Source organism: Lissotriton vulgaris, unplaced genomic scaffold (genome assembly GCF_964263255.1).
Source record: "Lissotriton vulgaris unplaced genomic scaffold, aLisVul1.2 SCAFFOLD_2750, whole genome shotgun sequence".
In the NCBI taxonomy this organism is placed as follows: Eukaryota; Metazoa; Chordata; class Amphibia; order Caudata; family Salamandridae; genus Lissotriton; species Lissotriton vulgaris.
In genome coordinates this window covers 296,363-312,220 of record NW_028245180.1, presented here as the reverse complement: position 1 = coordinate 312,220, position 15,858 = coordinate 296,363, and the positions used below count along the sequence as shown (strand labels likewise).

Genomic DNA, 15,858 nt, shown 5'->3' with positions numbered 1-15,858 from the left:
CCTACTCCCAATACATCAGAGATAAAAGACACTGCTCAGGTGGTACTTAAGTAAGTGAGATGCCTGTGAGAGTGCATGGTGGAGCACAGTAAATCCTGACTTATTGGCAGTGCCAAAACTTGTTTTTAGGTCGAGCCTGGGCATGCACCTCGCTGCTCTGTGAGGCATGCTGTATTGGAGTAGGGATTTGAAAACCTGCCCACTCTCCATCCATATTTGTCATTTGCTTGTGTCATTGTCCTTCGTAAATACTGGCTTCTGATTTGTTTATAGGCCTATTAGTTGCTCCTTAGTACTGCCTTGTCTTCATTTGTTACCTCCCATGAGGTTACAAGAGTAGCCCTTTTACTTTGGTTCTTACATGGTATGTCTGTAAGCCCTATTTTCTTTTATGCATTTCTCCTACTGAGGGCACTACATGCTTTCCTGCAACATGCAGTGCATTCAGCATGCAGACTTTCACTGCACACTTTTACAAAAAAAAGCATTTGTTTGTCAACTTGACAAACAAATGCTTTTTTGGTAAAAGCATTGCATACTGCACTTTCACTTTAATAGCGGTGGTGGACCTTTCTTTAGACATGGATCGTCTAAAGAAAGGGGCGTGGCCACTATTCATGTGAAAGCGCAGCATGGGCTTGTAAACAACAAGCATTTGCAATCGGTCTAGCATTTTAGAAACTTTGATCTATTGGTATTGTAAATGACAATGCCTTTTATTATTGCAGGTTTTTTAAACACATAAAAACAGCATTGTCATTTACAATGCCAATAGCTCAAAATCTTGAAATTACGAGACCTATTGCATTGCAAATGCTTGTTCTAGAAAGCAATCAAAAGTTGGACAAGTAGTAGAAGATGGGAGGCATTGAATTTCTGAACTGCAAATTGTGTCACTAAAGTGCTACTAGGAAAACTTTTACATGCCCCCCCCCCCCCCCCCCCCCCCCCCCCATGGGGTCTGATCTTGGTCTGCAGCCACACCTCTCCTATGGCAACAAGCCCTGTAGCAGAGGCAGAGCGCATATGAATGGACACTCTTGTGTGGCCTCTGCTATGATTTCGTGCTGCATGTCTTCACCTTCTGTATGTGCCCCTATAAGGGGATTGGTGATAGTTTAAATATTAGAATGTTAAGCAGAAGTAAACATGTACATTATTATGAATATTATTCACTCATGGCATTATCGGTACGGTATTGGAATACACTATCTGTCTTGGTTAGAAGGTGTGCTTATCATTAGCTGTGACGTCAACAAGGTCAAAGGTGTCTGGGTATTCAAGTCCATCAAACTGCTCCATATCAATCCCTGTCAATACTTGCTCCTCAATGGGTGTGCTTTGTGTATGGTCTCCAATACACTCCCTTTCACCAAGGCATAAAATGGTTCTGAGGTAACATTTCCTTGGTTCTGCGTTCGTAGTCATGTCACCCCTTTGACCCTCTTCCATTGTATTGGTTGTTGGTACCACTATATTAATCATGCAAAGGATACCTGTCCACAATGCAGCCTTCTTGGGTTGAGAGACCTTAGAAGTGAAAAAAACAATTCTCCATTCTTGTTACCTCTATGATTAATATTGCCACCTCCTCCTGTGTGAATTTTCATTTCCTGCCGCTTGGATTACTGGCAGTGAATTTGTATGCATTTGCATGTCATTGCACAGCATTGCGTAGCAAATATGATGCAAAATATTTTTTTTTACATGTGCAGCTGCAACGGTTCTGATTTTTAATGCAGCACATTACACCGTACACCATAGTAACCCTGAGCCACAAAGAGCTGGGAATCCATGGTGAATCCACACATTGACACATGGATAACTACCATAGCAAATTTGTTGCTAGTGGACAAAATATCCTTTATCTTCAAAGTTCAGGCATATTACTTAAAAGTCATACAGAAAGACTTATGGCTCCGTATGCTTTCTACTTGCCGTTGTGGTCTATTTTTAGTTACTATCTGTAACCTGTGTTTTAAACTCTGGTAAATGTCACGTCTGGACAGTGTATTAGGCTGTATGATTATATAACAATGATTTTACAACAAACATAGGTCCTGGTTTTAAGTTTGATGGGCAGTGCTCTGTCCGTCAGGCTGAAGGAGCACATTACCTCTGGCACCATAATAGACTACAGTCTGTCATATTTTGAGATGTCCAAAAAGAGGTAATCTCTGTAAATCAAACGGAACTACTGTCACAGAGGTTCCTTTAAAGAGAAATAAATGTTTGGTGGAAAGCCACCGTCGTTTTTTAACCACCATCCACCAAACTTTTAAAAACATTTTGTTTTTTTAAAACAAGCTCCCATAGTAGTCTGTTTTTGAATAAGAAAAAACAAATAACCCCGACACTCTGGACAATTTTTCCCTGAGTTGTGGGGGGTCATTGTTGCTTTTTTCTGTCCCTTACTACCAGGTTTGTCCTAAAAGCAAATGACAAAAAAGACATTACACCATCCACCCATAGAAGGGTGAGCAGCAAGATTTCCTTCCTCCAACGGCCCCTACTCTTTTGGAGGAAGCTTTCTGAAGAAAGAGTCAACAGTGGCTCCATTGACAAAAAGCTTATAGTCTACTCCATTCTTGAGGAAGCAGGAAAATTGAAGTTTAGACTGGCAAGGTACTCCGTCTCATTTGCGATGGACTACTTTGTCCATCAAACTCTATATCAGGCCCTTAAGTTGAATTGAGATTAATAAATATAACACAAAGACAAACAAATAGGTTCACTTTGTCTAACAGTGTTAGCAATTTGTAATCTTTAAAATGTAGTTGACAAGTCACAAAGTAGGCTGCGGTTTTTTTAATATATAGACTTAGCACTCATATTTTCAGAGCATCTGCATTTGCTTACTCTACATTTGAAATATTGTGATTTAGCCTGTTTATACATCCATACATTATGGTTTTAACTCTAAAAAGGAAAAAAAGCTAAGTTGCATTATCAAACAATGTAAAATTAAAAAATGTCAGGCATTTTTGCACAACTATTTCAGGTGTCATCCTGGTGCAATACTTTGCCAGAGATGGTGATCTTCCTTCATCTCAGTTCAACACAGATTTGGTAAGGTAGGGGGGCTCTTATGGTTCCACCAGTGGCCTTTTCACTTGGCCTTGGCTGATCCTCTGGGGTATGGAAAGTGAACTTTTGAAAAATGGCGGTGAAGAAAAGAAAGAGATTCATCTTGGCCATCTGCTCTCCCAAACAAACACGGCGCCCTGGAGGTAAAGAAGAGATAAAAAACAAATACCTTTTAAAAAGAGCAACCAACCTTCCTCTTGTTTATCCTAATTGAAACAATGATGAACAACGGAATACTGAAACATTTTATGATATGGTATAAACAAAGAATCATATTACAACTTCATTACTAACTTTATCAGAAAAGTATCACTGGTGTCCAAATGATGCAAGAAAAAGATATTCCAATAAGAAGAGCTTGTAGGAAATAACAACTTCACTTACATATAAAATGCTTCCACCAACAGGCAAAACACATGTTTCTGCCATGGGGGTGTTGTTGTCATCATTGCTGGGGTGGCTAGTAGGGTAGAGGCTTAATTCCTAATCCTCCCCTCAAGCAGCAACACCCCAGAAGAATATTCAAATATGTTTCTACATCAGGGTACAATGAACTGTCTCAATGACTATAGGGAAAAAGACACTTGTTTAATGAGTAAAGTGCACTGACTGTATTTAGGACTTCTTTGTGGTGTGTAAGAGGCAGTAATGTGCAGAGTGCCATTACTGTCTTTGTAAATTGTGCCTCAGGGCCAGTGCAAAATTTGTAAAAGAATAAGTACTGTCGTGTTCATATCTAGAACCCTAATTCTATATTCCCGATGTATGCCATTGTGAGGTTATAATCAATAATATCCTTACACAGGCATAAGAATCAGATTCATATTCAGTAATAGCCCATGCAATCCAAAGCACAGCACGGCTACTTCCATCGACTCCTAGAAAGCACAATGCGTTCTTTAAACAAACCAAGCCTCCAGTAGCCCGGGAAAACCCCCCTGCTTTTGTTTTGATTTGAACAAGAACTCCTGAAGTCCAGAAAGAACTGTTATTCTTAGTGACGTCTTATGTCCAACCTTACGTCAAACCCGGCACCTTCCAGGTATAAAATACCAACAGTTGCCTTAAGCAAACACACAGTGGTTTGGAGCAGAGCGGCCATCTACTTCCCCGAGAGCCCAGCTGATGCGAGTGCCCACGGAAGCCGCCCCTCCTGTTTGACGCACTGAGAGAGACGCTGTCTTTTTCTCCAGCTGAGAAAATCCAGCTCCGGTGTTTACAGCCCACCCTTGCGGGTTGCTGGAATATCGAGTCCTGAGGAAAGAGATACCAGACCTCCCACATTCTATTACCAAGGTACGGAGCTCACTAAACTCTGAAGAGAATTCTTGATGCAGATTCTTGGCAAAATAATCTTAACTAACTTAACTTAAACTGCTACTTACTCATCCCTTCCCATGTATTAGGCTTAGGTCAGGTACACCAGGGTAGGCTTAGTTAGAAGCACCAGTTGAGTATGTTAGTCAATGCATTTATGTATGTATATATTTTATCCATTTTAAGTATCATATGGCTAAGAAACCATATCAATGCTTTTACAGTATTATTTCATAATACTATTTTTACTGTACGCACTTTACTTTACTTTAAGTATTGCAATTGTGGCAATTCACTTCTCTTGCATGAGAAAGAAGACTGCTCAATAAATAACACCTTTTTATTGAAATCTCCTGTCTCTCTATTTCTCTGCACTCTGGTGAAACTAAGTATGCACTGCTGACTGAGTGAAATAGCCGTCTATTGTTTTCACACGACTCTAGAGATACACTCTTATTCTGAGGGAGCAAAGTTGTCATGTGTATGCGGTTGTCAGAAACTGAATCCCTTCTTGTCTGAGCCAGGGGAGGTTGTCCCTCCCTATTCATTCAAGAAAGTTTCCAGTGACCTCTGAGCTAGCTGGCGCAAACCTAAATTAAGTTTAACATAGTCAGTAGAGACCTAGTTGACCTCAGTCCTACATCTACACTGCTGTTTATGTTATTCCAATGCGCAGAGCCTATTGGGAAAATAGGAACTACACTACAGTACCAGTGCCCAAAGCTCTGCTCCAGTGGTGCCAAATAAAATACCAAGGCAGTGAAGTGATGAATCCGCCTCATGCCTCTTTAACCCACTACCAGACACTGCAGCTCCTTTATGTCATACTTGCTGGTCCCTACTTTATCCCTTTCTGCTTGTTAATGTCCTTCTCGTTCTCCTTCTTTCCCATTTCCGTGTTTTTCTTTTTCTTGGTTACAGTCAATATCTCACACAAGTGCTGATCACTAAAAATGAGTGCTGGTGGGTTCCACCGGCAACCTCCTGCTTAAATCGAGTACTGCTCATGGCCTTGTTGGAAGTTTGCTATGGATCTTGGCACATATCATGCCACTGTTATCGTGGGAATGGGTTAACATCACCCAAATCACACTGTTTTTTGTGTTTACCACCAGGATTTATGCACTGCTCTTGACTTGGTACATGCAATTTGAAGAGTTGATGGAAGTAACCCGATTAGGGTCCCCCGGGTCACTCACGACCACCTCTCTGGCTTCCATGCAAATGAAGAGTCGGTCAGACAGTAGAGAATACAAACCAATAAATGTATTCAGATACACACAAGCCAAGCCCAGTCTACCCACTCTCTAAGGATTGGTGCAGAGGGGACTGACATCAGCAAATATGGTGATATATTATGTACGATTCAGAACCAACAAACTCACGCCCACAATGGAATTTTCCACGCAGATGCAGCTACACAAAGAAGTACAGAAGGATATGTTTTGATCCTGAGGCCAGGCACACACTATTTACTACTCAAGTTTGCTCCATCCGTGCCCAATGCTAGACTAGTGGGAGAAGAACTCTATCTATTGGGAAAGGTATGTGCTAAAGTACAGTGTATGCATGAAGAAAAAAAGTAGGGCCCAACCTTGGAGAAACTAGACTTACCAAAAAAAAAAAGTCTAATAGACTCCTGGTCCACCTCAATTCTCCTTCCTATCTTTATGAAAGGCGAGCGTAACAACCCAGCCTGCTACAGGCCGATCTCCCTCCTGGATTTCTTGGGCAAAGTTGCGGGTCGGTTAATCCTGGAGCGTCTCCAAGATTGGGCAACCACGAATAACATCATGACCGACCTGCAATACGGCTTCCAGGAGGGCCTTGGCACTGTGGAGCAGGTTTTAAATTTAGCCTTCCTGATTGGCAAGTATGTAGGAGTTAAGGGGGCCAACTTATATCTAGTGTACGTCGACCTTAGCGCAGCTTTCGATTGTGTCATCCATTCAAAGCTGTGGTCTATACTCGGCAAGCTAGGGGTCGACCCCCCTCTCATCAACTTTCTCCAAGAACTCTATTCTAACGCCTCTGCCAGCGTCAGATATGGAGTGAATGGAGAATTATCACCATCTTTCGCCGTCAATAGGGGGGTTAGACAGGGCTGTGTCCTGGCTCCCTTCTTATTTAATCTGTATACAAATGGCCTAGAAGCGGCCATGCTTGAAGGGAGTCAGGACCTTCCAACTATTAAGCATCGCCCTATTCCTGCATTATTATATGCAGATGATTCTGTCATATTAGCAAGAACACTCAACCAACTCAAACTACAATTAAATACAATTAAATAAGTACTGTGAATTTATGTCATCCCTGGGTTTAGAAGTAAATAAAAACAAAACTTTTCTAATACATATTGGGCCTAGGGCGAAGAAAACCAAACCAATAGTTATTGATAACGTCAGGTTGGAACGAACCTGGGAATATCCATACCTGGGAATCCTAGTGGATGATAAGCTAAGCTGGAAGCAAGGTTTAGTCAGTAAAAAATTGCTCTTTCAGAGAGCAACCTCAGCCCTAGTTTCCTTTTCAAGGAAATTGGCTAAGCCCGCTGCAGCGGAATTACTAAAAATCTATTATGCTAAATGCCATAGCGTAGCGACCTACAGTGCAGGGGTCTGGGGGTACGCACCAGTTGAAGCCCTTAAAACAGTTGAGAATGGGTTTATAAAATATCTGCTGGCTGTACCTCAAAGCGCCCCTACGTACGGTTGCCACATTGAGCTGGGAATCGATTATCTGACCGATAACATCAGGGTTCAGCCGATCCTTTTGTGGCGCCGTGTTTGGACCGAAACACAGTGCCACTTAACCCGCTCACTCTTAACAGACTGCCTGGCCTTAGCTAACTGGCACAATATTCCATGGCTCCAGTATGTAAAATCTTCCGAGGTGATCTGGATCGTATTGTATATTTCTGGGATCCACCTGCATTGATGGATATTTCTAGGAAAGATTTGAAAAAACTTTGCCTCACTCATCTCAGGGAACTACGATTGACACAGGAAATAAGCAAACCCTCAAATGTTGTTATCTTAACACTTCAGACTACCCTGGGGATCCAGCCATATTTAACTTTTTATTTAAGTACTTATGACAAATATTTACTGACTAGGTTTAGATTTAATACATTTTACCACCTAGTCACATATCCAAAGCAGCAAGACTGGTCACACAATTTAATGAAATGTCCCTGTGATGGGATCTCGGACCAGTCAACAATTCATATAATACTGTTTTGTAGATATTACACGATCCCACGTAAGCGCTGGATTTTGCCTGTATAGCGCACAATGGGTTTGAGAACGTGTCGGCCCGCTTACTTGGCACTACAGTCCTTGCAAAATGTGTAGCTGGCTTCCTAAAACTATGTCTAAATATTTGGCGCAGTGTTTGTGTGGCTTAGCTACCTGTGTTAAAATTATACTCTTATTGTTTAGTGCTGTTCTCAGACCTCGAATACAGCGCCAAATCTGTAATGAGCATACTAGAACTATGCATAAAATATGTTGCAGAAAATCCGAGGCTCAGCTCATTGTTCTAAATGTACGTTATTTGCTAAACGAAGTTCTTTTATAATCCTTTTAAAAAAATGTATTTAATGAATTGTGCTTTTATTAATTAAGATGTATTTAGAAATGTAATCTTTTAACCAGTGCATGCACTTTTTATGGTTATGCAAAATTGTAACCGAATAAAAGTTTTTATGACAGTGACAGATGACACTGTTCCATAGTACTCAATCTGCTAAGCAATGCTGAAACTGTTCCTGGGATTGCTTTTGTTCCTATTCAGAGAGGTAATGTTCTAGCAGTTTAGTGAGGGTTTATCCAAAAAGAGTAGGACCAAGTATGAGATAATGTGGCTAGTCCCTGTGGTGTCACAGTGAGCATAAAAAGATAGACTAGAATGTGTCATAAGATAGTTACCAGAGGCTTATGTTCATGCCAGCATTCCAAGTCTCAATTTTTTGTTCTTCACAGTGAAACTTACTAAGTGTAATGGGTATGTTTAGATTTGGGTCTTAATATTCGCTGTGCTGTGGTAGTCAAGGATCCGGATAAGGTCTAAAAAGGATGAAATTGGTGCGGGATTGTCTTTGTTTCTGTTTAGAGGGGACATGGCCTGTGGTTCAAGTTTGACAGTTGCATATCAGAGCAGTCTCAAGATTGTTTCATTATAGTTTTTGTTTGTCTCTAGTGGTACAATGAGCAAACCAATGATGAACTAGAATGGTAACCAAAGTACTTACCAATGGTTGAATGTACCAGAGACATTACACAAATCACATGTTGTTTTTTTTTCTTTTTAGGGAGGCTACTAAATTGTGATTTGTGTACCCATAAAGGGGTCTTTTTTCCCACTGTTGGAACTTGTCATGTTTTGTGTGGCTTCGTGTGGCTTCGTGGTGTCCCCCCAGGCCAACCATGTTTAGAAAGCATATCTGTGAATGAGAAACAAGGGTTTACACTACCTCAGTCTCCATCCGTTAGTTGTTTGTGGTAATCGTAATGGAATGTAGGGATGTCAGGCCTGTAATGGAACTCAAGTAATGGTCAGCAACACAGGTAACAGACACTGCAAAGTGTCTCCAAATCAAGATTGCCACTGTAAATCTCCATATGCAGACGCTACAGAGAGCATCAGTCCTATAAATTAATGTGGCGGAGGCCTATTGTTGGTTAGACAAAGTATTCAAATGTTTTGTAGCAGAGCCAGTATTTGACCTGGGCATGGCTAATATTACTTGTCTGTCCATGCTTGGTGTTTCTGACCTGCTCAAGTTAATTTCCTTGTCTCTTCCGTTTGCTCACATCTTTGTTGTTTTTTCACGTGACCCTCCTGGTGCCTGTTGTTTTCATTATTTAACATTACTTGGATTTCCTGTTTTTGTTCGTGTTTCCTTTCTGGATCAGTCTTCAGCAATTCAATCTGTGACCAACCAACATCACTTCAGGGGACTTACTTCGAGGCGATCCGCTGCTGCCTGGACCCTTTTGCTGAACATATAGCACTTTCCTGACCCTGCAGCCTGCTGTGCTTCTTGACCACCCGCCTCCTGCCGCCTGACCCCTGTTCCACCTCGGGGTGAGGCCGCCGAGCGGAGTGCGGGGAGGATAAAAACTACAACTCCCAAGAGCCTTCGGGACGCAACCCGCGCCAATTGCGCGCCAGGAGGCGCATAAATTAACAGTCACCCCGGTCGAGTGGGGGACTTACTTCGAGGCGATCCGCTGCTGCCTGGACCCTTTTGCTGAACATATAGCACTTTCCTGACCCTGCAGCCTGCTGTGCTTCTTGATCACCCGCCTCCCGCCGCCTGACCCCTGTTCCACCTCGGGGTGAGGCCGCCGAGCGGAGTGCGGGGAGGATAAAAACTACAACTCCCAAGAGCCTTCGGGACGCAACCCGCATCAATTGTGCGCCAGGAGGCGCATAAATTAACAGTCACCCCGGTCGAGTGGGGGACTTACTTCGAGGCGATCCGCTGCTGCCTGGACCCCTTTGCTGAACATATAGCACTTTCCTGACCCTGCAGCCTGCTGTGCTTCTTGACCACCCGCCTCCCGCCACCTGACCCCTGTTCCACCTCGGGGTGAGGCCGCCGAGCGGAGTGCGGGGAGGATAAAAACTACAACTCCCAAGAGCCTTCGGGACGCAACCCGCGTCAATTGCGCGCCAGGAGGCGCATAAATTAACAGTCACCCCGGTCGAGTGGGGGACTTACTTCGAGGCGATCCGCTGCTGCCTGGACCCTTTTGCTGAACATATAGCACTTTCCTGACCCTGCAGCCTACTGTGCTTCTTGACCACCCGCCTCCCGCCGCCTGACCCCTGTTCCACCTCGGGGTGAGGCCGCCGAGCGGAGTGTGGGGAGGATAAAAACTACAACTCCCAAGAGCCTTCGGGACGCAACCCGCGTCAATTGCGCGCCAGGAGGCGCATAAATTAACAGTCACCCCGGTCGAGTGCGGGACTTACTTCGAGGCGATCCGCTGCTGCCTGGACCTTTTTGCTGAACATATAGCACTTTCCTGACCCTGCAGCCTGCTGTGCTTCTTGACCACCCGCCTCCCGCCGCCTGACCCCTGTTCCACCTCGGGGTGAGGCCGCCGAGCGGAGTGCGGGGAGGATAAAAACTACAACTCCCAAGAGCCTTCGGGACGCAACCCGCGTCAATTGCGCCCCAGGAGGCGCATAAATTAACAGTCACCCCCGTCTCGCGGGACGCCGGGCGAAGCCCGGCCAAGGGCGGGCCCGTTTAATCCCGTTCAAGCCCGGGTAAGACTGGACTGGGCCACCCCCCTGACATTTCCTTTCATTTGTTTGTGGTTCTACTAATACCATTAATCAGGTGTTGTTCTCTCGCATTCTGGTATTGTATCCTTCGATTCTGCTACAATGTCACCCAGAATTACCAGAAATAGTAAACTTACTCACACTGCCCAGGTCATAGGGCCAATAGACCAATTCATTGCCAAGGCGAACGATGCCATCAATCAAGGTGTCCTCCTATTAGAAAGGAGGGTCTCGCAGGACCTAGCTGCAGCCAGACGTTCCTCATTGGGACTTTTGGCCTCCGCCGTAACACCTCAACGCATCCTTGTCCTTGGTACACAACAAGACACCCCAATGGTTCCTGGGACTGTAGATTTGTCGGTGTCTATCGACCTCTCCACAACACAATTATCCCAATCCTCTGCATCCCATCTCCCCCCATCGCTTGAGCGAACCCCGACCTTGTTTATAAACCCTCCAGATGAGGACCTTCCAACCCCCTCTACGAGGGGCCAAAGAGAAGGTGCTATCCCGAAAAAGAATAAGGGAAAAAGAAAAGGAAATAAGAACTCTCTTCAAAATAATAGTAACACACGACAGGATTTTTCGTCACAACCTGTTGAAAACTCTCTCTCTTTAGCCCAAGCTTTAACTCACTCGGCTAAGTCCCAACAGCCGACCACCACTTCTACGTCAGAAATCATAAACCTTTCATCTGACACGCACAACCTGATTTCGAGTGGCAACACGCGCATTAGGCAGGACCCAGTTACACACGATACCCACATGCTGGCCTCTATTGAGGCTCTAATAAAGCAGCATCTCCAACCTTTAGAGGTATCATTAGCAAAAATTGAAAAATCCTTAGCCATATTAACTTCTGACTTAAAAACTAAGAAAAGTTCGATTCCTATGCCCTCACTCTCTGCGGCCCCAATACATAACCCAAAACAAAACAACCCTGGGGGAATAAATCCTACACAAACACATAAAGCACCCAAAGTGGTAAACACCACACTGGCGGCCCAACAAAAACCAGCGGCCCAACAAAAACTAGTAAATACAACTTCTGCAAACTTGCAGCATGCACTAGCCAATACAGCTGCAAAAAAGTCTACTACTCCTGCTACTTTTTCCCTCCCTGCCCCACTTGTATTAGAGGGCCAACCCACCAACCTACCAGCCACTCCAACTCCAGCAAAGACACCAGCCCCAAAAAAGACGTCTGCTCCCAAAAAGACACCTGCTCCAAAGAACGCAGCCTATAACACTAGACGCAATGGAGCGCGCCCAGCTTACCTCCCCCCAGAAGCAACACCATATGTTATCATTATGACTGGGGTCCCAGAGCTACATACTAACTCCGATGAGCCTGGATGGTCCCTAAAAAACAAGGTATTACATTGGCTGTCAATGAACCGACCACTTCCCCCCTATGCTAACAACAGAGTTGTATCAGTCCGCAGAGTTCCCTGGGTAGGGAAGGAGCCAAAATTGATCCCAGGGGACTGTATAATAATACATTTTGAAGATCCCCAAACTGTGGAACTTATTTCCTCATGGGGGCCTCAAACTTCTCCTGAAGGAATCTCAACAAAAAGATTAGCCTTTTTCTACCCCCCAGCTAAATCCCTACCATCAGGCCATGAATGGAACTGGACTCAGGTAGGCAATTGGAACAGTAAAATGAACTGGTCAACATGGCCAGGACAAGGAGGCAGGGAAACCATGCTATTCCCAGATTGGAGGGGTGTTTCCACCTATAACAGGTTTGACTGCCTGGAGATGGTGGATTGACAACCAGCAGTCCAGGGATTGGATAATGAGATCTCACCCCTACCTGATCTACCACCCTCAATGCTAGCAAGCCTCTCTCAATCCTTAAGTCCACCGGCCAAAGCGATATCTTCATCAACTACAACAGATATAATTGCAACAGATATAATTCACACAGAGGTTGAAGATTTCCACCAATGTGACCTCACCCTGCCTTCCACTATTGCTACTATTGTTACTAATTCCAATCATGGTGTATCTTTGCCTTCCCCCCTTAATACCGTCTCCCGTGCATCCCCGAAAACTCCAGCACAGAAAGGAAGCTCTGTACCCACTAATGAAACCTTGTCGTTACATTTGGTATCAATATTGTTTTGGAATGTGGCAGGTCTCCGAACCAAGATTCTATCGGCATCCTGGCTGGACTTTGTTACCACACACCAGATAATCTGTTTGCAAGAGACTTGGACAATCGACCCACTGCACATACAGGGCTACCTAACATTTCACTCTCCGGCCTGCCCATCAATACATGGCAGACCAATGGGGGGCCTTGTCATATATATCTCAATCAACCTCGAAGTAAGAAAAATCTCCATATTATGTACTACCCAAAATTACCAAATTCTTCTGGTTATTTTAAAAAATGGTACGTCATATAGTATTATTAATTTTTATAATAATTTATCTCAGATAGAATGTATGAAAACTGTGTCTGCAATTACCGTGTTTACAAGCGAACAACGCGCTAAACATCCATCTACATTGTGTAATGTAATATGGGGAGGTGATTTCAATGTGCAACTGTGTCCAAACTATAAGACAACTGATTGTGGCCTTTTAGACGAAAATGACTGCCCGTTGACACATTTTACCCACTCCCCGGTAGGAGACTCCCTTAATGAAAGTTTAATGTCTCTAGAATTGTTGTAAGCCAACGATCTTGTAGACCCCCCCGTGGATTTTAAATCTACTTTTCACGGCAGGGGCTGTTTTAGCACACTAGATTTTATTTTGTGTTCTTATTCTTTAAAGGGTACACTTCTTCAGTTCACCACAGGAACAGAAGTATCTGGCGATCACTTCCCTAACAGTATTGCACTAAAGCTATCTATGAATGTTCCTCACCCTTCACGGAACAGCTTACTGACCCAAAATGCATTAACTATGGATAGAACTAATGGTTATTCAGTGAAATGGTCTCGGGTAGACCCACTAATAACAACAACTAAGATTGTAACTAAAGCACTCCCTTGGATAAACACCTGCCTTGACGAGGATTCTACCCCCGAGCAAATTATCTCCAGTTTTGGGGAAATATTCAATACTATTCAGAGCGAGCTAGTCCGAACCCACAAATCAGGTACCCATCCAGGCCGAAAATGGTTCGATACGGCATGTCGAAAAGCACTTACCGCCCTAAAGAAAGAACTCCATAATCCAATTAGAGACAAGGACAAAATAGCCAAGTTAAGATCTGAATACAAGCAGGCCCAAATCAGATGCAAAAAAGAGCATAAGAAAAAACTGTGGGCCCAGCTACACGAGAGCTGCCATACAAAGTTACATACAGTTTTGGCAGGTAGTAAAATCTCCTTTTATGCTTGAGGCCAACACCCATCAACACCTAGACGTAGCAGTGACCGCGGATGAGTTGGTGACTCACTTTTCTAAGATCTTTAGTGATCTCCCCCCGGTCAGCGCGGCGCAATGCAACCAAGTAACTGGGTGCCCAAGAAAAGGGGTGTATCCAATTGACCTATTCTTCACCTTGGGGGAGGTTATAAGTGCATTATCCTCCTCAAAAGCTGGAAAGGCTCCCGGCCCGGACGGCGTCCCACTAGATATATTTGTCTCTAACATCGATTTATGGTCCCCAATTATTACTCAGTTAATGGCGGCAGTGTTAAGCACTGGCCTTTTGGATTCCTGGTCCTCCTCCATACTTCTCCCTATTTTTAAAAAAGGGGATAGAAATAACCCTGCCTGCTACAGGCCCATTTCCCTCCTGGATTCACTGGGTAAAGTCGCGGGCCGCCTACTTCTTGACCGTTTACAGGATTGGGCGGCAGAAAACAACATCTTTACTGACCTCCAGTATGGATTCCGGGAGGGACTGGGTACCGTAGAACAGGCTTTAAACCTGACACTTCTAATAGGAAAGTATGTGGGAGTTAAACGGGGTAACCTATTCATGGTCTACGTCGACCTTAATGCGGCGTTTGACTGTGTAATTCATGCTAAGCTATGGTCTATTCTGGAGGAGTTGGGGGTCGATCCGCCGCTAATCAAATTTTTGCGCGAGCTTTATTCTGAAGCTTCGGCTTGCGTAAGATTTGGAACAGGTGGCGAATTACCATCTTCTTTCCCAATAACTCGCGGAGTCAGACAGGGTTGTGTCCTGGCTCCCTTCCTGTTTAATTTATACACCAATGGTTTGGAAGCAGCCATGCTCGAAGGGAGTCAGGATTTACCTACCATTAACCATCGCCCTATCCCAGCATTGCTTTATGCTGATGATTCAGTAATCTTCGCTAGGTCCCTGGTACAGCTGCAGAAACAATTGGACAAATATTGTAACTATATGCTCTCACTTGGGTTAAAGGAGAATAAGACCAAGACCTTTGTCATGCAAACAGGGCCCAAGGTGAAAAGCTCCAAACATCTTTGCATTGAGCAATCCAAACTAGAACGAGTTAGGGAATACCCCTATTTGGGTATCCTAATAGATGAACAGCTAACGTGGAAAAGGGCATTGGTAACTAGAAAACTGCTTTACCAACGTGCTACCTCTGCCCTTGTTTCATTTTCCAGAAAAATGGGTAAGCCACCCCCCCCCGTACTACTTAAAATCCACCAAGCCAAATGCCAGAGCATTGCTACATACGGAGCCGGTGTATGGGGTTATGTAAACACGACTGAACTCCAAAAAATCCAAAACGGCTTTGCAAAATACCTGTTGGCCCTCCCACAGAGCGCCCCCACATACGGATGCCATATTGAGCTTGGGATTGACTACCTAGCTGATTACATCAAATGTCAACCAATGCTACTATGGCACCGTATCTGGTCTAAGCCTGAATGTCACCTCACTCGTGCCTTGATCTTAGATTGCTTGGGGTTGACATCCTGGAAAAAGATTCCATGGTTGGCATATGTTGTTAACTTTTTGAAAGATTTGGATCTTAACCAATATGTAACAGAGCCATCACTAATTAGTGAGCTAAGCAGAAAAACCCTCAAGTGCCACTGTCTTAACCATCTCAGGGAACTTTGTTTGAGCGGCGAAGTACCCAAGCAATCAAATGCTCACATCATGATGGTCCAAGTGTCACCAGGTATACAGCCTTATCTCACATATCATTTGTCCAACCACGAAAAATACCTACTAACCAGGTT

At 44.1% G+C, this 15,858-nt stretch overlaps 1 protein-coding gene across 1 annotated transcript in view; it reads right to left on the bottom strand.

Moving 5' to 3' along the window:
- Nucleotides 1-2,793: 2,793 nt before the first annotated feature.
- Nucleotides 2,794-15,858, bottom strand: part of LOC147666505 (cytochrome P450 2D6-like) — a 307,017-nt gene continuing 293,952 nt past the window's right edge. Inside the window, exon 10 of the mRNA XM_086949032.1 lies at nt 2,794-3,224. Within this exon, the coding sequence (XP_086805158.1) occupies nt 3,046-3,224 (179 nt within the window). The 3' untranslated portion in view covers nt 2,794-3,045. The remainder of the gene's footprint in view (nt 3,225-15,858) is intronic.